General features: G+C 40.7%; 1 protein-coding gene across 2 annotated transcripts in view; it reads right to left on the bottom strand.

Annotated features, from left to right (window-relative positions):
• The window catches only part of zbtb10 (zinc finger and BTB domain containing 10), a 55,420-nt gene extending 35,309 nt beyond the window's left edge, over positions 1-20,111 (bottom strand). For both annotated transcript variants that reach the window (XM_034160318.1, XM_034160319.1), the window contains exon 1: positions 19,189-20,111. In XM_034160318.1, the coding sequence (XP_034016209.1) occupies positions 19,189-19,848 (660 nt within the window). In that variant the 5' untranslated portion in view covers positions 19,849-20,111. The remainder of the gene's footprint in view (positions 1-19,188) is intronic.
• Positions 20,112-22,103: the final 1,992 nt, after the last annotated feature.

Genomic DNA, 22,103 nt, shown 5'->3' with positions numbered 1-22,103 from the left:
AATTCATCTTCAAACATCTTATTTTGTTCAACCAACAGTCAAAAATCTAGCTTGATTGTCATTACTTAACCAATTACTGTGCTAGTTACAACTACCTTCTAAAATACACACAATGAGAACATCAAAAGTTGAACATAACAAAAGAAAATGTTTTAAATGTTTCAGATGCAGCATTCGGTCTCCTAATACCTAAGAATTTGTGTTGCAGCTTTATCATTTCAACCAGCTAACCACCCCCACACAACTCTATGGCTGCCCACAGCTTTTAATCATTACACAGAGCAATGCAATAAGCCAGAGAGGTAAGGCTTTTCTGGCAACCTTGATACGAGGTGTGTGTGTGTGTGTGTGTGTGTGTGTGTGTGTGTGTGTGTGTGTGCTTATTGGAGTCAGGCTAGGACTGACTGGTACTGGATGAGTTGCTACATACTGGCTTCAGCAGCATCATCCTTTCTCCAGATGTGCCACGTGTGAGTTGAGGGCTTAGAGAACCAGCAGACCAACACTACACAGCAGATGCCGCAGGCCAAACCAGTCTAAGCTCAGGCTGTGGATACTAAAGCCAAAGAAGAACAATCGACCTCTGCAGGAATGACATGGTTCTGATTGCAGAGTTAAAGAACAACACAGAGATAAGTGCAAGGAAAAGACAAGCAGAGGCTGTTTGAGCCACATAAAGCACAGATGCTTCACAAAAACATTGGATGACCAATAAAAGCCAATTTCCTGAATGATGAATCAACCTATGAACACAATAACCCGGTCTCTAACTACATACAAGATATAATGAAGCTTAGAGAATAGACCCCAAATAAAACCCAAACAAGTCAAGTGGCCCCAAGGCCAGAGGATCCATAACAAACACAAAGACACACCTATAACACGTGAAATAACATTGTCCCTGCATGACACAATTCCACACCGGAGCCAGTTCTTGTTTACCTTTCTTGCACTGTTCAACCCCATCCCTTCATTTGTTCCCCCCACCCACCATCAATCCAATCCCATGACCAGCCCAGCCCTGTGGCCATTTCCAACCGTGCTTCTCCAACTCAACTGTACAGTATCTTTCTCTCAACCTCCCCCTTCACCCAACCCGTCTATCCCTAGATGCTACAACAATACCGCAGTGTGTTTGGCCCAAGGTGTGGGAGGGCTGCACCGAGTGTCTCCCAACTCTTAACAATGCTCTGACAGAAGACACAGACGGGGGGGTGCAGACAGAGGAGAGGGTTGAGTCACTGACAGATTAAACTAGAAGAATTTCCCCTCTGGCTTCACCCCACCCCATTCCACTGACCTGTGGCCCCCAATAAACATCCCATCTATCTGTGGACACCACAGGCCCTGGGTGGGTCCTCCCAGGGCCTCTCATCAGTCAGGAGTGACACATCCACTTTCTACAACTATCTGCTTTTATTTTGACTAAAATCAGTACCTGAAAAGTATTTATGTTGATCCAAAATATTTGTCAGAATTCAGCCTCTGTTATAATTTCAATATTGCCTTAATTAGTGCCCCAATCATATAACAGTGGTGTGGATTAGGCCTCCACTGGAAATCAAACCAAATGGGTCCCGACATGTCTGACATGTCACACGGCCCATCGTTATGAATGTTTGTCCGACCTGTGCAGAATAGATGTCAGGTACTTCTAAGTTCTGTAGAAGCCAGGTGACTGCTAGCAAAGTGAAGATGCAGTAGCAGATGAGGGGCTTAATGACTGTGGCAAATGGTGTATGCACGAGATTGAATGTTGGAGGGTTTATGACACTCTCAGAGATTGTATAGGGTATTTTCACAGGCAGTGCAGAATTTTAGAGGGTGAAAAACAATTATTAGTGCATATATATGCACAGCTGTGGGTATTTCAGGAACCCTGGGCAGGGTAGAAGAGCCTTTCATGATTCAAAATTGCACTGCATTGTATAAATAGCTTGTTGAATCTGTGTCATTTTGCACAGAATTCTAACCACAGTGGGCAACAGACATGGATCGAGGGCAAATTCACTGACGTTAGCTTGCAAATTATATGGTTTTTGCAAATCATTATCAATGCTAGAGAATTTATTTCACCAATACAGCAGCTGCCTACCTAGTTCCTGATGTTAATTTCAAAATAATGTTACCTCGAATTTGACAAAGAGTTGCAAGAGTTTTTGTGCAAGTGGCTAGTCTATCTGCTTTCAAAACAGAAGGGTCCTGGTAAGACCACCTATGCCTGTACCCCATGTAACGTGGAACTGCATCGTTTGGGCACCCGGTGTAAAACTTGTGCTAAAGCAGCCTGTGGATCCATAATCGGACTCACTGTGATGGCCCTGAGTGAGACACCAAATTAATTCATTTATTTATATATATTTTTAGATTCATAAGATTGTGGAGCATGCAGTCCATTTCCTCTTTCAGCCACTCTTCAAAAGTTTGATTGTAATACCACTTCCTGACACTGCACATGTATACAGTCCCCTTGTGGATTTCAACACTATGAACATAAAATGCAAAAACTGCGACCAGAAGGACCACAACAAAAGAGAAAAGGCTTAAATATGCTGGCACACCGCACACCAGGATCAGGATCAGGATGTGTCCATCCGCGTTACATGCTTCAGTTGTATGCAAGGAATATGCAATCTGGATACAGATGATGACCTGGTTTTTAAGTGTCTGAAACAGCAGACTACATGGACACCACTGCAGTGTTACTGCAGTGGCTGTCGCCTGCTCCATAAACAATCAACAGCTCCTGCAATCCACCAGAACAAACCGCAACGCCAACAAAAATGTGTGTGTTGATCAAGAATTTCCAGACGTACAGAATCGGATCATGTTGGACATTTACAAACAACTTGTGGTTGCAATGAGTTCTGCACAACATACGTGCTCAGTCTCACACAATCTTATACAGAGTAGGGGTGGGCTATATGACCAAAAATTAATACTGTGGTATTTTTCACTTTTGGATGGTGATGGTATTATGTCACAGTATCACAGGTTTTACACTATATGACACCTTCAATAATTATTTCTACTCTTCTAAGCAAAGTTTAACCTGAACCATTTTCATTTTCAAATCTGATCCTGTAAAGGAAAACTCTGATCTGGGTGAAAAACACAATGAATCAAAGATTTTTACAGTTTTATATGTTTAATTGGCACATGGCTGTGTTTTGAGTCATCAGCACATGGATGGGGGGCAACGGGAACAAGAAATGGTCACACAGACCAGGACCTGGTTTCATAAAGCAGTCTAATCTTGTTTAGTGGACAACACTCATCTTTTGACATTAGCCATTGCACAAAGAGCTTAGTCAGCTAAAGTTATGTTACCCAAATAAAATGTTTAGCCTGGTACAGAGGAGGCTAATCTTATTTTAGTCAACAAAACTTCAGTGTCTTACCCCAAAAAATGTGGCTATCATGTACCACCACTTGATGGAGGAAGGAGAGACTTGCAGCAGGAGCGGGTGTTCCGGGACCGGAATACTCCATTAGAGATGTTTACGGACACCGAGAATGGGAGTGCTTCTCCTCTGTTGCGCGTACTCGGCCATGTTTGTAGCAGACGGACCAACCCGGAAGTAAACAAAACTGTTGCGCATTGTTCAAGGTGTTTCTTGGCAACGGCACTCACAAAGCCACTATAACCGTGAAAATTGTTGATTAATGTAAAATGGCTAATCAACAACTTTAACCGTCAATGTGAAACGGAGATTAAACGGATAATGTTGGGCGACTAACTTTAGTACAAACCCAATTCCAATGAAGTTGGGACATTGTGCGAAATGTAAATAAAAACAGAATACAATGATTTACAAATCCTCTTCAACCTATATTCAATTGAATACACCACAAAGACAAGATATTTAATGTTCAAATGGATAGACTTATTGTTTTTGTTAAAATATTAGCTAGTTTTGAAATAGATGCCTGCAACATGTTTCAAAAAAGCAGGGTGGTATGTTTACCACTGTGTTCACATCACCTTTCCTTCTAACAACACTCAATAAGCATATGGGAACTGAGGACAACAATTGTGAGTGTCATGATTGGGTATAAAAGGAGCATCCCCAAAAGGCTCAGTCATTCACAAGCAAAGATGGGGTAAGGATCACCACTTTGTGAACAATTGTGTGAAATAATAGTCCAACAGTTTAAGAACAATCTTTATCAATGTTCAATTACAAGGAATTTAGGGATTCCATCATCTACAGTCCATAAGATAATCAGAAGATTCAGAGAATCTGGAGAAGTTTTTACACGCAAGTGGCAATGCCGAAAACCAACACTGAATGCCCGTGACCTTCCATTGCTTAGGCGGCACTACATTAAAAACAGACATCAATGTGTAAACGATCTTACCGCGTGGGGTCAGGAACACTTCAGAAAACCATTGTCAGTTAACAGTTTGTCGCTACATCTACAAGTGCAAGTTAAAACTCTACCATGCAAAGCGAAAGTCATACATCAACAGCATCCAGAAATACCGCCACCTTCTCTGGGCCCGAGCTCATTTGAAATGGACAGGTGCAAAGTGGAAAAGTGTTCTGTGGTCTGATGAGTCCACATTTCAAATTGTTTTTGGAAATCATGGATGTCGTGTCCTCCAGACAAAAGAGGAAAAAGACCATCCAGATTATTACCAGCACAAGGTTCAAAAGCCAGCATCTGTGATGGTATGGGGGTGTGTTAGTGCTCATGGCATGGGCAACTTACACATCTGTGATGGCACCATCAATGCTGAAAAGTACATCCAGGTTTTGGAGCAACATATATTGCCATCCAAGCAACGTCTTTTTCAGGGACGTCCCCGCTTAGTTCAGCAAGACAATGCCAAGCCACATTCTGCACGTGTTACAACAGCATAGCTTCGTAGTAAAAGAGTGCGGGTACTAGACTGGCCTGCCTGCAGTCCAGACCTGTCCCCCATTAAAAATGTGTGGCGCATTATGAAGCTCAAAAGATGACACCGGAGACCCCGGACTGTTGAACAACTGAAGTCGTACATCAAGCAAGAATGGGAAAGAATTCCACCTACAAAGCTTCAACAATTAGTGTCCTCAGTACCCAAACACTTATTGAGTGTAGTTAGAAGGAAAGGTGATGTAACACAGTGGTAAACATACCACTGTCTCAGCTTTTTTGAAATGTGTTGCAGGCATCCATTTCAAAATGAGTAAATATTTGCACAAAAACAATCAAGTTTATCAGTTTGAACATTAAATATCTTATCTTTGTGGTGTATTCAATTGAATATAGGTTGAAGAGGATTTGCAAATCATTGTATTCTGTTTTTATTTACATTTTACACAACGTCCCAACTTCACTGGAATTGGGGTTGTAGACAAAGATTAGACTGCTTTATGAAGCCAGGCCCAGGTGTTAATCCACCCCTAATACAGGCATCTCAATCTTTTCATAAGTCACATTTAAATGTAACATGTAGTGTACAGGTGTTGTTTCCACTTGTTCCTATAAAAAGTGTCATCACCATATGCGCTAATTTTTATGGATATAGATTATTACCATAAAGCATTCTCTTTTCACATGGTACCATTAACAACTGCATCAGCTGTTATTAAGTCAACCTTGACTCAACTTTCATGACATAGTACATGCTGACTAAAAAAAAAAAAAAAAAAAAAAAAAAAAAAAAAAAAAAAAAAATCTGAAATCGTGCAATCCCTACCTTTGATTGATTTTACAGGAATTTACAGGCCAAAAATACATTAAACAACAACAGACTGTTAACACATCAGTTGCTGGAGAAGTACACTTATCTGACGCTCAAACACTGAGAGACAACCAGTGGTCTACAAACAAGCATAAAGAAACGGAGCACAAGACACTGGCTAGCATTAAGAACAATGTCCCCTTCTTTGTGGAGACCCACTGTTACCACAACCTCCCTGGTGTACTAGACTAATCAAGTTAATTTTAACAAATGCAGCAGAAGCCTGACTAATGGCAGGAATGGGTGACTACAACAAGGCCCTGCCTCAGCCAGTGTAGTTCTTTAAAATATTGTTTCACACTGCAGTGGAACTGATCACGAACTGCTGCTCTTTTACCGCTGATAGTGCTGTATATTTGAGAAAAATATTTATTGCACTGTACATGGATTTATTATGTATGCGATATGTGGAAGCATGAAATAATTTGTCCAATGTAACATGCAATAATAATAATAATAATATAGTATTTTCCTGTAAAGCAGCAAAGAGACGTTAATTTTCTGGTCTATTGTGCATGATTGAAAACACAGAGTGCCATTCTGTACAGTGACTGGGGCTCCTGTTGCTAGGGAAAAGCACACAAAGCCCCTAATCCACTCGTACTGCTCTCCTTACCAATTAAGGCACTTTTCTACTACACAGAACCAGCACTACTCAGCTTGACTCTACTCTACTTGGTTTGGTTCCAGGCACGTCTTTTTCTACTACAAATAGTACTTCCTCAACATGGGCGGGGTCAGCAAAGCAAACTGCAGTGACGTTTTATACGCGACAAACATAAACAATGGTGGACTCTGTGTGTTTACTACTCTGAGTTTTTAAGAGAAAGCTGCTGGCAGCGAGACAAAACACGCTTGAAAAGTACAGAAGACTTTGGGAATTCATACAATATGAAGACGAAGACGAGAAGATACAAGCTGCTAGTGACGAAGCATGACGGAAAGCTAATTGTTAGCTTCCTAAGTAGCTCGTAAATAAGTAATAACTGCAGGCTGTCGCTATTATTAAAATTGTGACTGTCAAAATAAAGCGTTAATTTAGATTAATTAATTGCAGCATCTATCACGCCTTCAGTCACACTTTGCTCTGTTTTGTTTTGACATCAGTGACTTGGTCTGTAAATAAAGATGCGTTTCTGAGAGCAATAAACCTGTTAGATGTCAATACTTTCTATACCAAAGTAACTTGCTCTGATAATTTATTACCTCCGCCAAGGAGGTTATGTTTTCGGTCGCGTTTGTTTGTTTGTCAGCAGGATAACTCAAAAAGTTTTGAACGGATTTTGATGAAATTTTGTGGAGTGGTTGGAAATGACAAGAGGAACAAGTGATTAAATTTTATTGGTGATCCGGATCACAATCCGGATCCTGATGCTAACGCGTTAGCATGTCTATGGCATTTTCAATGTTAAAAGTTAGCTTTAAGCAGTTGCAGCTGTCATCACATTCGGGTGCATTCGTTTTCAAATTGTAATATTTCTTAAATTTATTTTTGTTCATATATTAATAATCTAATAATTACTACATACAATTTTAGAGAAAGAGACAAAAAGAAATAGATCACTGTGCCAAGGAGGGAATCTCTTTAGGGTCAGTGACCCTATGGCCTTGTTTAGAGAAGTGTTTCATAAATGTTAAAAAAAATTAATATATTTGCAGTTTAGTTGAATAATAAATTGAATTTTGTCTCTTATTTGTTTTTGTCTATAAGCACATGCAATATCAATATCAGTGCTCAGATGACAGTAGCTTCAGGGAAAGGTGCAAGTTACAATAAATCGTGATGCCAAGCGCTAAGGATACATGCTATCCAGTCACAGCAGACAAAACTTTTTTACTACTGAGAAAACATCATTGTTAGACTTTTTTAGGTTCAATGATTCCACGGCGTGTAGATGTTATGGCGTCAGTGACCCCATAGCCTTGGCGGAGGTTTGCACTCTGAGTGCTTCTAGTTTGTGCATTTACTAACTTTCCTGCACAAAATGTTGATTCAGTTTTAATGACCGTTAATTAACATCGTCACTGACCTCGAACAGGCTTAAAATACATTAAAAACATTTGATTTGTTTTTCATCCAGATTTTATGTTCAATGGACAAATTTAAAATATGAAATCTAATAAGATAATTATTAAAGGAGTCATATTGTGCAGAAAGAATCAGCCTCCAAACTCCCACAATTCTGTTTTAGACATTCTTTATAATATAGCATTTTATTGTCATTGTACACAAACATACAATGAAATTTGCCTGCATTTAACCCATCCAAATTACAGTCGAGGGTTACAGTTTTACCTGATTATTAAATGCCCCAAACACACACAGATCTGAGTTTTTTTAATATACCTACAATTAAATGATTCATTTAGATTAACTAATCATAAACCCTGTAATCAATGACATTATTTTTTTTAAATAACCTGACAGCACAAATTAAAATACGAGGTCTGTCCGTTAAGTATAGGTCCTTTTTATTTTTTCCAAAACTATATGGATTTCATTCATATGTTTTTACGTCAGACATGCTTGCACCCTTGTGCGCATGCGTGAGTTTTTCCATGCCTGTCGGTGACGTCATTCGTCTGTGAGCACTCCATGTGGGAGGAGTCGTCCAGCCCCTCGTCGGAATTCCTTTGTCTGAGAAGTTGCTGAGAGACTGGCGCTTTGTTTGATCAAAATTTTTTCTAAACCTGTGAGACACATCGAAGTGCACATGGTTCGAAAAATTAAGCTGGTTTTCAGTGAAAATTTTAACAGCTGATGAGAGATTTTGAGGTGATTCTGTCGCTTTAAGGACTTTTCACGGTGCGAGACATCGTGCAGCGCGCTCAGGCAGCGTCATCAGCCTGTTTCAAGCTTAAAACCTCCACATTTCAGGCTCTATTGATCCAGGACGTCGTGAGAGAACAGAGAAGTTTCAGAAGAAGTCGGTTTCAGCATTTTACCCGGATATACCACTGTTAAAGGAGATTTTTTAATGAAAGACGTGCGGACGGGTCCGTGCGTCGGGACGCAGCCGACGCGGCGCAGCGACACAGGAAAAACACCTCCGTGTTGATAACCATTTGTTAAAATCCAGTTGGCTTTTGATGGCTTTCAGTGGAGTGAGTATATGAGAAATTGTTTAACAGGCAGGACATGTTCCAACTTGTCCTTAAGGCTTCCAACAGAGGTGTTTTTCCTGTGGCGGAGCGTCGCGGCGGCTGCGAGCCGACGCTGCAATCCGCCCGCACGTCTTTCATTAAAAAAATCTCCTTTAACAGTGGAATATCCGGATAAAATGCTGAAACTGACTTCTTCTGAAACTTCTCTGTTCTCTCACGACGGCCTGGATCAACAGAGCCTGAAATGTGGAGGTTTTAAGCTTGAAACAGGCTGATGACGCCGCCTGAGAGTGCTGCGCGACGTCTCGCACCGTGAAAAGTCCTTAAAGCAACAGAATCACCTCAAAATCTCTCATCAGCTGTTAAAATTTTCACTGAAGACCAGCTTAATTTTTCGAACCATGTCCACTTCGATGTGTCTCACAGGTTTAGAAAAAATTTTGATCAAACAAAGCGCCAGTCTCTCAGCAACTTCTCAGACAAAGGAATTCCGACGAGGGGCTGGACGACTCCTCCCACAAGGAGTGCTCACAGGCGAATGACGTCACCGACAGGCGTGGAAAAACTCACGCATGCGCACGAGGGTTCAAGCATGTCTGACGTAAAAACATATGAATGAAATCCATATAGTTTTTGAAAAAAATAAAAAGGACCTATACTTTACAGACAGACCTCGTATGTATGCTGTGTGTTTCAGATGGTTTTCTCAAGAGTCCCCACTGCAAAAGCTCATGCCATGGAATGGGACACCTTTGTCATCATTTGCCTACATGTTATACACAGTTTATGTTTCACTGTGAATTTTGAATAAATTTTTTACTTTTTGCTAAAATGTCTCCACTTTTGTGTAACAATTTGATTTGTAAAAGTTACCAAGGTTTACTGATTTAAAGGCTAACAGTTTGAAAAGCTGTTTAAGCATAATCCAGTAGACAGTAAAACTGGTTGTTCAAAATTCCTTGATGTAATGGTGCTGTCACTGAAGTGACTCAACCTTTTGTTTATGTTAAATACCATTTGGTACAATCTCAGTTTAGACATGGTTATTCTAGCATCTTTGTAAAGATTTAGCCAGGTGTAGTGTATAGTGTATTCTGGAGTGGCAAATCCCAAATTAAAAATTCTTAGAAATGAACCTTCATTGCACCAAAACATCAATGACAAAATGTTTTTTACTGTTGACTCAGCCTGAAAAGACAAATTATGATACAATCACATAACTCAAATTGTTTACTGCAACAAAAAAAGCAAATACCAAAAAAAAAAAAAAACACAAAATATACAGAAGTTCCATGTGGCTGTAGTCTGGGGTGGGGGCGCAGGTCACACGCCCCGGTCACGCATCACGTGCACAAGGTCACCCAGCATGCCAAGATATGCCTGATTAAATGCAGCTTCCTCCACCGTTTCTTCTTCAAGAATCAGTTGGATGTGTCACACACCCAGTTCAGCTTCAGCATCAACAACATCACTCACATCACAACAGCACCTCAACATCACTCAAGATGGACAGGTTCTCTTGCTGGAACAGGCGCCTTTTTCTCTTGCCTGGACAATAATGAAGGTAGAAATGGGAAGTGCTTAACAAAAGCAAGCTTAAAAAAAAAAAAATATATATATATATATATACATACATATACATATACATACATATACATACATACACACACACACACACACACACACACACACACACACACACAGAGTGACACCCCCCCCCAAAACCCCCCCACAAGAATTGTAATAAAATCCTACAAAAAAAAAAAAAAAAAAAAAAAAAAAACCTTCAGTCTCTGTATGATCATTCCTCAAAGTTTCAGTTATCTTGGTCACTTTGCATAAAAACTATGTTCTTTCAAAATTATCCTCCAACAAATCAGACCATTTGGAGCATAATTTTGAAAGAACATGACCTTTATGCAAAGCGACCAAGATAACTGAAACTTTGGGATGGTCCAGCAAATTTTGCTGGACCTTTGTGGGATTTATTTCAACATTTATGGGTTCTGTTTTTTTTTTTGTTTTTTGTTTTTTTTTGGGGGGGGGGGGGGGTATATATATCGTATTTGGGAAAGTTACGTGATATGAGACACGTTATTACCAGTGATAACACGCTGCTGTGTGGTGCTGGACGTTGATACAGATGTTGAAGCTGGTGTTCGAACCCTCCTCGCTTATGGAACTGGATTCTTCAACAAAAACACAAAATGGCGACATGTCAAAAAAAAAAAAAAAAAAAACACATCACACTAATGGCACTAAATGAGTCAAATGTACACATTTGTTGTCTTGCTGACTTTAGGTGTTTTTCTGTCAGAAGTTAATACTTTAAAGCGGAGCACGGAATTAGCTAGCTCGCTAGTTAGCAATCAGCTAGCTCACTGTGTCCACATACATGAGACAACGATGTTACTTTAACACAAGTTTAGACTCAAAATCTTAATGTGTGCTTCCCACCAATGGGATAAGTAACGTTAAACGGTGCTTTCAAGCAGACTACAGACAATCACAAAAACACTTACCATCCGTCGCTTCCAACAAAGCTGTGGCCGAGTTGCGGTCATCCTGCATCCCATTGCTCACTGGCCAGTGTCTGTAAACAGCATTCCTGCGATCAAACCGTTTCCAGCCCTTACGGTCCGACCTACTCCAGCCATTGTGGTCCTGTAATCACTTAAGTTTTTTCAGCTGTTCTCTGCGTTGCTGTAATGTCCGGTGAGCTGCGCATGGCCAAAAACTGGGAGATTTTCTCATTTCAGATCGCTTCATCCACCTCTCTGCATTCTCTCCTCCGCCACCAAACGCAGAAACGTGTGGTTTTCTGCAAGCAAAAAACCTTGCCGTGAAACAAAAGAAAAGGACGGTCGCTGTAACGCCGCTGTGACTATTTAAAAATGGCGGGTTTGATCCCTATACCATACCATATGGAGATCCTCCCTATTCCGTTCCAATCCTCACCTATGGTCATGAGGTTTGGCTCATGACTGAAAGAACGAGATCGCGAGTACAAGCAGCCGAGATGAGTTTCCTCCGCAGGGTGGCTGGGCGCTCCCTTAGAGATAGGGTGAGGAGCTCGGTCACTCAGGAGGAGCTCGGAGTCGAGCCACTGCTCCTCCATGTCGAAAGGAGTCCGTTGAGGTGGCTCGGGCATCTTTTCTGGATGCCCCCTGGATGTCTCGCTGGAGAGGTGTTCCGGGCATGTCCCATTGGGAGGAGGCCCCGGGGAAGACCCAGGACACGCTGGAGGGACGACATCTCTCGGCTGGCTTGGGAATGCCTTGGGGTTCCCCCGGAGGAGCTGGGGGAGGTGTGTGTGGATCGGGAGGTCTGGGCGGCTTTGCTTAAGCTGCTGGCCCGTGACCCGACTCCTGATAAAGCAGAAGAAAATGGATGGATGGATGGATGGATGGGCTTGATCTCGTCTCAGACGGCGCGCTCATGACTCATCCAGTGACAACCTTCTCTGACCAATCAGTGGCCGGCAGCCTGTTGACATCACATTTTAGTATTGGCTCCACCAGGTACCAGGTACTAACCATAATGGAAAAGCAAAAAAAACCCGAGTAGAGTCGAGCTGAGTAGTGCTACTTTTGTGAAGTAGAAAAGCGCCTTTACAGATCTGCAGAAATCAGTGGATCACCAAGTCAACCTGGTTAGTCCTTGTTTTATAAAGCCACTGTACAGAGTAGATGAATACAATGCAATAGAAACAAACTAATTAAAACTTCATCTTGCTGACAAAAAAAAAGACAGGTGGCACAAATATACATTTAGAATATCACTTTTCAGTTGAACACCTGATTGTATTGTCAGTAACTTTATCTCCTTTCAAAGATGCACTTCAGCATGACTCAAACCAGCAATATCACCAAGTATTTCTTTGTAAGTCAAGTCAATTAGTGGTTAGCACTGCTGCCTCACAACAAGAAGATCCTGGGACTGATTCCCACCTGGTCCTTTCTGTGTGGATTTTGCATGTTCTTACTGTGTTTGTGTGGGTTCCTTCGTCCTCCCAGTTGCAAAGACATGCAGGTTATGTGTGAATTAGAAAGTTAAAAATTGGCCGTAGGTGTGGATGTGTTTGTCTACATGTGGCCCTGCAATAGACTGGCAGCCTGTCCAGGGTGTACCCCACCTCTTCCCCATTGATAGCCTTCAGCTCCCTGTGACCCTTAATTGGAATGAGCAGGTATAGAAAATGAATGCAATTACAGAAATGCTCTTAATCTGCACAAAGAATGGGGGTGGGAGAGCAGAAAAAAAAAAACATGATAGTTATTTCAAAGACAACAACATGCTGCTTGGGAAAATATTACTGACCACAAAAGGTATCAGATGCTCTAGCACCCAAACCATATTGTAGAGTATAATGCAGATTATTAAACTGCTGAATATGTGATACAGTGTTAAAAACAAACAAACACACAAACAAAAAAAGCTATTCGTGACACATGCATACAACCTAGCTTGAGGATCAACCTCAGCTAAAGTGCTGAAAATGGAAGGTGACAACCTCCATGAGAGGTTATTATCCACCAGCCATAAGTAAATGAGAATTAATGAGCATCAAGGGTATTTCTGTTTGAGATCAGTCACTGTACGGATACAGGGTTAAAGCTAGTGCAAACTTGCGTTACGGCCCGTTACACTATAATTTTGGACCGTTACGCTTTTCAATACAGCATCTGTAATCAACCGTTTCTGCAGCGCAACTCCAGTTTGAAGCGTGAATCGAAGCAATGCTTTGATTCAATGGCTCGTGGTTCTTTGATTCGCTGCTCTTCACAAGCGGTAAGTCCGCTTCTTAACCCCTCTGAAAGCCATTAAAATATCATGAGTCACTTTTGTGTGGATTAAAGTCACTAACTGGGACTCTTGTCTTGTTGCAGTCGAGAAACGAGAATCGTCCTCTGTTCCATTGTCACATCTTCAAACGCTGCGCAGCTCAGTGCTGAGATAGAGTCTGCTTGGAATTAATAACTTCAAAACGAATCGCCGCTTTAAATAAAATGACACCTCTTACAAACGTCGCAATACAGACAAACTACAATCGACTAAAACGTTTTTTTCCTCCCAAAATGAGACGTCCTGCATTCTTTATAAACCTGACCTGCAGTGCAGCTGCAAGAGCCCAGCTCATAGGTATGGAAATGCATGCATTCATTCATTCATTCATTCATCTTCTACCGCTTAGTCCAATTAAGGGTCGCGGGGGGCTGGACAAACAAGCACAGACACAGCCACACACACACCTACGGACAATTTAAAGACTCCAATCCACCTAACCCGCATGTCTTTGGATGTGGGAGGAAACCGGAGCACCCGGAGGAAACCCACGCACACACGGGGAGAACATGCAAACTCCACACAGAAAGGCCACAGGAACTGAACCCACGACCTTCTCGCTGCATGCCAATAATAATGTCTGAAAGAAAATGCTTTTGACAAAAACTAACATTTTATTTATTTTTATGTCCAGAGATCAAGGATCCACCATTTAGAGTTTATTATGTCCAGAGTTTAAGGATCCAGTAATCAATTTCATATTTATTTACTTTAAGACTCAATAAAATATTGTTCAATTTCAATTTAATCAGCTTATAAAGCGCCAAATTACAATAAAACCTGTCTCAAGATGCCTCACACAGAACAGTTCAACATAAAAAATTAAATAAATAAAAATAAAAAAAAATTCAAATACCTAATTAAAAACAGAAGTAAAAGAATAAAGCATAAAATAAAAAACTACTCATAAGAAAGAGAATAAAAATAGGTTTTAAGTCTTGACTTAAAAATGTCCACGGACTCCAACTGCCTCACTGAGGGCCATGTACTGGCTAACCCAGGATATATATATATATATATATATATATATATATATATATATATATATATATATATATATATATATATATATATATATATATACACACACACACACACACACACACACACACACACACATCACAGCATATTTTTTCGCTTACAATTTCTACAAAAGTACTTTCAAAAGGGTAATGTACTGCTTTGGCAAGTCATTACAGATGAAGTCAAATGCAGATGTATTTTAGAACATTTACTAAGAAAACTGCAGTAAATATAACAAGGCATTTGTTGTTTTTGCTTTGTAATATCTTGTGGATCTGTTTTTATACCCAAGTTCAGTTCCTTTACAGAAGTAGTAAGTCCTATATAGGCCCAGACATCCACTGGGGCAGGTGCTTATGTCCAGATTCTGAAGCGTGAAGTGTAGAGAGTCCAAACCTCCCTCCGGATGGGATACCCAGTATCCAGTGTTCCTTTTAAGGGTGATAAATTATTCTGGATGGAGCACCATGGGCCAAAAGTAAAATGTTTGATGTGTGACAGAGTTCTCCACAGAATTTTAATGAACAAATAAAGGCAAGTGCGAAGTGTTCAATAATATGATGCAATGAACGACAATCTTACTGGAGTGCTTCACCCTGGAGAGGGGGTGTTTGTAAACAATCCATCTTAAGGCAATTTTATTCAGTAAAAATGTATTTTGTCCTCCCTCCCAATAAATCTGCATTCATGCACAGATCTGCATCAGGGTGTTACCTACAGAAAGAGAAATGGGTGTTGAATGACCAAGTAGAATGAGGGACTAAATGTGCTTGTGGGTGCCAGCCAGAAGGGTCCGGGGGCATTTAAACAGAGGTGGTGAAGAACACTACCAGAAAGGAGATGCAAATATGTGTCACAGACAAAATGTGATCACTTTGACACGTTTCATTAAAAAGTGATAACTAACCAGCATGACACTGTGAAATAAAAGGTAAACACTACAGGGCATTTATGCAGAAACATGCATGGCAGGTTGAGATGATTGCATTATTGACATCTACAACCCCTGGCAAAAATTATGGAATCACCGGCCTCGGAGGATGTTCATTCAGTTGTTTAATTTTGTAGAAAAAAAGCAGATGACAGACATGACAAAAAACTATAGTCATTTCAAATGGCAACTTTCTGGCTTTAAGAAACACTATAAGAAATCAGGGAAAAAAAAATTGTGGCAGTCAGTAATGGTTACTTTTAGAGCTGAAACAATTAGTCGAGTAATTCGAATAATTCGATTACAAAAAATGTTCGAGGCAAATTCTGTGCCTCGAAGCTTCGTTTAACGTTGTAGTACATATGCCAGGCCTGTGTGTGGCGCTGTAACGTCCCCAGAAAATCAAACGGAAGACTAGAGCAAGCGCTAATCAAATTAGCACAAGAGCTACAGCTTTCCATCGCGACAAACAGAATGAAATAAAACCTTTTATGAAAAAGACAGTCCACGCTGATCATCTGAAATAGTTTACTGTGCATTTAAAGCAAAGCAATGTGTTTTTTTTTGTTGTTTTTTTTTTTAAACAACAGTTTCGTCCACTGGCCGCTCTACGCGTGGCAGCCGGCTGCTGCCTCTCTCTGCCCGGTGTGAGCGGCTCAGCACTGCCCTCACACAGCTCCGTCCTGGCCACAGTCAGTCTCTGGAAGAAGTCCACGCTTTCTTCTGTGTTTTGCTTAGGGCAACACACAATGCTTCACAAAAACGGGAACTCAAAATAATAATAATAAAAAACAGTGACTGCGAGGCTGCATGTTCAACCTCCATCTGAAAATGAAATGCATTGGCTGAATCGCAGTGTTAAAAAGAAATTCATGCAGGGACCCAGTCCACCACCTTAATAAATCAATCAATCAATCAATCAATAAAAATGGTTGCATTTTACAAGTTGGGAAAACAAAAAACAGAAAGCCACAACCCATCACCATTTGAGCAAAATGTCAAGACTTTGGCTGAGCTCCTGACACCAGGAAAGATCCAAAACTTGATGTGAAAAAATAAATAATAACCCAAGAAAACAGAAAGGGATACACTAAATTTGACAATCTCCGTGATGACGCAGTGACGTGCCATTACTTAGGGAGAGCCCTGGACTGTTAATGTTTTAAAAAGCAAAAGTACCTTTTATCCGATTACTCGATTAATCGCCAGAATAATCGATCGAATACCGATTACGAAAATAATCGATAGCTGCAGCCCTAGTTACTTTTTTAGACCAAGCAGAGGTAAAAAAAAAATATGGAATCACTCAATTCTGAGGAAAAAATTATGGAATCATGAAAAACAAAAGAACGCTCCAACACATCACTAGTATTTTGTTGCACCACCTCTGGCTTTTATAACAGCTTGCAGTCTCTGAGGCATGGACTTAATGAGTGACAAACAGTACTCTTCATCAATCTGGCTCCAACTTTCTCTGATTGCTGTTGCCAGATCAGCTTTGCAGGTTGGAGCCTTGTCATGGACCATTTTCTTCAACTTCCACCAATGATTTTCAATTGGATTAAGATCTGGACTATTTGCAGGCCATGACATTGACCCTATGTGTCTTTTTGCAAGGAATGTTTTCACAGTTTTTGCTCTATGGCAAGATGCATTATCATCTTGAAAAATGATTTCATCATCCCCAAACATCCTTTCAATTGATGGGATAAGTGTCCAAAATATCAACGTAAACTTGTGCATTTATTGATGATGTAATGACAGCCATCTCCCCAGTGCCTGTACCTGACATGCAGCCCCATATCATCAATGACTGTGGAAATTTACATGTTCTCTTGAGGCAGTCATTTTTACAAATCTCACTGGAACGGCACCAAACAAAAGTTCCAGCATCATCACCTTGCCCAATGCAGATTCGAGATTCATCGCTGAATATGACTTTCATCCAGTCATCCACAGTCCACGACTGCTTTTCCTTAGCCCATTGTAACCTTGTTTTTTTCTGTTTAGGTGTTAATGATGGCTTTCGTTTAGCTTTTCTGTATGTAAATCCCATTTCCTTTAGGAGGTTTCTTACAGTTCGGTCACAGACGTTGACTCCAGTTTCCTCCCATTCGTTCCTCATTTGTTTTGTTGTGCATTTTCGATTTTTGAGACATATTGCTTTAAGTTTTCTGTCTTGACGCTTTGATGTCTTCCTTGGTCTACCAGTATGTTTGCCTTTAACAACCTTCCCATGTTGTTTGTATTTGGTCCAGAGTTTAGACACAGCTGACTGTGAACAACCAACATCTTTTGCAACATTGCGTGATGATTTACCCTCTTTTAAGAGTTTGATAATCCTCTCCTTTGTTTCAATTGACATCTCTCGTGTTGGAGCCATGATTCATGTCAGTCCACTTGGTGCAACAGCTCTCCAAGGTGTGTTCACTCCTTTTTAGATGCAGACTAACGAGCAGATCTGATTTGATGCAGGTGTTAGTTTTGGGGATGAAAATTTACAGGGTGATTCCATAATGTATTCCTCAGAATTGAGTGAGTCCATTTTTTTCCCTCTGCTTGGTCTAAAAAAGTAACCGCTACTGACTGCCACAATTATTTTTCCTGATTTCTTATAGTGTTTGTTAAAGCCACAAAGTCGCCATTTCAAATGACTTTAGTTTTGTGTCATGTCTGTGATCTGCTTTTTTCTACAAAATTAAACAACTGAATGAACATCCTCTGAGGCCGGTGATTCCATAATTATTGCCAGGGGTTGTATTTCACTCAATCAAACCCATTCAGTTTCATATGTCTCAGGTAAGCTGTAAAGCACCAGGCAACAGTCTTCTGTTCTTGTCCAGTCTTGCAAAGGACACAGTCTATGGATTTTGGGGGGTCATTCTTGCACAATGCCTCTAATTTAGCTCCCCAAAGGGAGGAGAAGGAGGGGGAGAAACGCGCCAAAGGTCACTGGGAACTGCGATCCTACAGAGGCCAACAGGCGGCGGGGGAGGGGGTTAGGGGTGCGGTTCCCCAAAGGCTACTTGGGTCGACTTCTTGCTACTGTGTGACCTCTAAGACAGCTGACACTATGAGGAAAGAGCTCACTATGTGTAACAACACAAAATGTCAAATACTTGTTGATTATCCTCGTGTTATTCACGATGATTACAGTGAGGTCTGTTAGCTAGCAGGTGTCATCAGAATACCTCAGCGCATCTAGTTAAGACGGCACTCAAGATTCTCATTTAATCAGTGGGCCGGGGTAAAGTATATTAAAAAAACAAACTGCATCCGAGCAATCTGCAACAACTCAGCTAGCATTAGCAGATATTAGCGTAGCTAGGGGCTTTCCATTAGTGTCCAAGCTAGTTGGCTAAGCTAGTTGTTAGCTAAGGTGGGTTAGCAGGCTAATAAGCGAAGAGAAAGGGATTAAGCTGGGTGATAACACATTTTCACATTCGTGATGATTTGGAAGTAGTGCGAAAAAAAACGCTTTCAAAGCCATTTTGTGTGTGGTGAATGTATTTTTGTGTACGCGTGCGAGACGGAACGGAGCTAGCCTTACCTGTTTGGTGGGGTCGTTCCTGCCGTGCTCAGACGACAGGTGATGTCTCAACAGCAAGGCCCGCTTGTAGTTGCGACTCCCTTTGACCAGCTCGTTGCTGTTTTTAGCGGTAATGTTGTGACACCAAGAACACGACATGAGTCCCGTCTCTTGGCAAAACTTGAGCCACGGAAACTCCTGCAGCCAAGACGCGTGGAATACCAAGTCTTTCTGGAGCAACGTCTGGGGTCTCATCTCGACACCGAATTTCTTGGCTTCGCCTCCCGAAGACTCTGGACCGTCTCCGCCGTTAAGACCGTTCCCCGATATACGGCTACTCCCTTGCCTAGATCCGTTCTCCACTTCCAGCGAACCGACGACGCGATCGTCGCCGTCCACGGCTGTCCATCTACTCCCTTCCGGGTCCTCTTCTTCCTCCGCGTCGGGTTCCGTGCTGTCGCTGACAGATCCAGCGCCCTCCACTCGCTTCTGCGACGGTCCTTTCGCTCCCAGATCCCGGTCCTCCTCCTGATCCGGCCTATTCCCGTTAAAATGTCGGTCTTGACAGGCCGGGGCCTCCCAGCTGTTACAATTCCCCCCTCCGATGCCGCTGGAACCCGTTAACGCAGCTAATCCACCTCCTCGGAAAGCCAGCGACCTGCGGTTTCTCTCACCGGACATTTTTTTTCTTCCTCTTAATGTACAATCTTCACTTCCAACAGTATCCCCGCCGACAAAAAGTCTGTTTCTAAGCTGTTATGTTTTACGAAACCGATGGAGCGTCGTCGGTTCTTGTGTCCGCCGTGGCCCTCCCGATGAGAGTATGTTGGTTATGCGGAAATAAATAAAGGTTTTAAACGCATAATGAATTTCAGGGTTCTCGCTGCGTCCGCGCAGGCCCCGCAGAGGTCGAATGGCAGCGACTTCCCTCCCCACAATGCACTGCGACCACAGAAAGGTGGGGGGCGGAGAGGGAGGGGAGGCTTTTTTGGGGGGGGGTGTCAGTGACAGACTTATTTCTTTTTTATTTGTTTTAATCAAGACACACGTTTGTCTTTATGAAGTATTTTACGTAGGCGTTTTAACTTTCAATTTCTCAGCCTATAAATAGAACAGTCTTTATTATAAGACCTCCAGTCAGACATAGATAGTCTCATGGCTTGGTCTGAAGAATGGTTACTTGGATTTAATGAAGGAAAATGCAAAGTTCTCCATATTGGTAGAAAAAAATCCACGTTACGATTATTTTATGAATGAAAAACAATTAGAAGCAGTTTCAGAAGAAAGAGACCTAGGAGTGTTCCTTTTCCAGCCACCAAGGTTGGGTAGGATTACTTTGAAATGTAATCCAAAAGTAATCAGATTACAAGTAATCAAAATGTATGTACATACATACATGTAATCCACATGTATTCTTTCAAAGTAATCCTACCCAACCTTGCCCACCACATTGCTCTTTCGGTGGCTAAGGCCAATAGAATTCTTGGGATGATAAAAAGGGCCTTTTTGTTTGACGACGACTCCTTTCTTCTTTTATACAAAACGTTCGTTCGTCCTCACCTTGAATATTGTGTGCAGGCATGGTCACCATATTTGCAGAAAGACAAAAATATTTTAGAGAAAGTACAGAGAAGGGCCACTAAGTTGGTTCCAGAATTTAAAAACTTGCCTTATGAGGACAGGCTCTTGCAACTGGGTCTCACAAGTCTTGAAGACAGACAAACCCGATGTGATTTGATTGAAATATATAAAATTTTGCATGGCTTTGAGAATGTTGACCCCACTGTATTTTTTGAAATGAGAAGGTATACTGGCCTTAGAGGTCGTGAATTGTGCTTGGAAGTTAATAGATCTAGACTTAATGTGAGAAAAAAATTCTTTAGTAACTGAGCAGTAAAGATCTGGAATAGTTTGTCACCTGAAGTGGTCTTATCCTCAAGTACAGCTATTTTTAAAGCAAATTATGATCTGTAATACAGTATAATGAATGCCACCAGATTTTAAAATTGTTAATAGCTGTTTTTATTGTTATGTTATGATTTGTTATGATGTGTCGTTATATACAATCATGTATACAAATATTTTACACAATAAAATGAATTATGAATTATTGTAGGGGAGCGGGTGGGGGGTAACAATGAAATTGAGCTACTGTACATCACAAAAAAGAAATCAAAACATCTTATATACCACAAAAAATGTTAAAATATGAAATATGTACTGTATACTGATATAGATATATATATATATATATATATATATATATATATATATATATATATATATATATATATATATATATATATGTACATATATACATACATATACAAAGAATACATATATACAAAAATACATAAATAATATACATACATATATACAAAAAATGTTTAAATATGAAATATGTACTGTATACTGATAGATATACATAGATAGATTTGAATGTAAACATATGAATGAAGTACAGTTTAAAAAGTGACTGTAAACATTTAGGGCAGTAATTGTGAACACCGGGACAAAGACGCAAGTGTTGTTAAGGTGCTAAAGGCAGGAGGAGGTATGTTGGGTTGTTTGTTGTCTGTGGTGGTGGGGTAGATTGGGTGGTTGTTATTTTGTAGCCCAGTGTAACCCTTCGGCTTTGATATTTATTTATCTAAATCAAAAATATCAAATCGTTAACAGGTATAGATCAAAAAGAAAACATTAAATACACATTGAGGGCCAGAGTGGAAATAAGCATCCTATTTTTTATTTTATTTTTTTTAAGCTTTATTGCATTAATCCTTGATAATGGTTTTGTAAATTTTAAATGTAATGTTACTGCCAAAATAAAAGCAAAGTGTAGTCAAAATATCGTATAATAATAATAATAATATAGCGACAAAAATGAGAGACTCCTCTGTGGGTTTACGCTCAGGCAGAGGGTGGTAACTTTGAAT

The sequence above is a fragment of the Thalassophryne amazonica genome, chromosome 20 (genome assembly GCF_902500255.1).
Source record: "Thalassophryne amazonica chromosome 20, fThaAma1.1, whole genome shotgun sequence".
NCBI lineage: Eukaryota > Metazoa > Chordata > Actinopteri > Batrachoidiformes > Batrachoididae > Thalassophryne > Thalassophryne amazonica.
The sequence above is the reverse complement of the archived record's forward strand: the minus strand, read 5'-3'. Positions and strand labels throughout refer to the sequence as shown.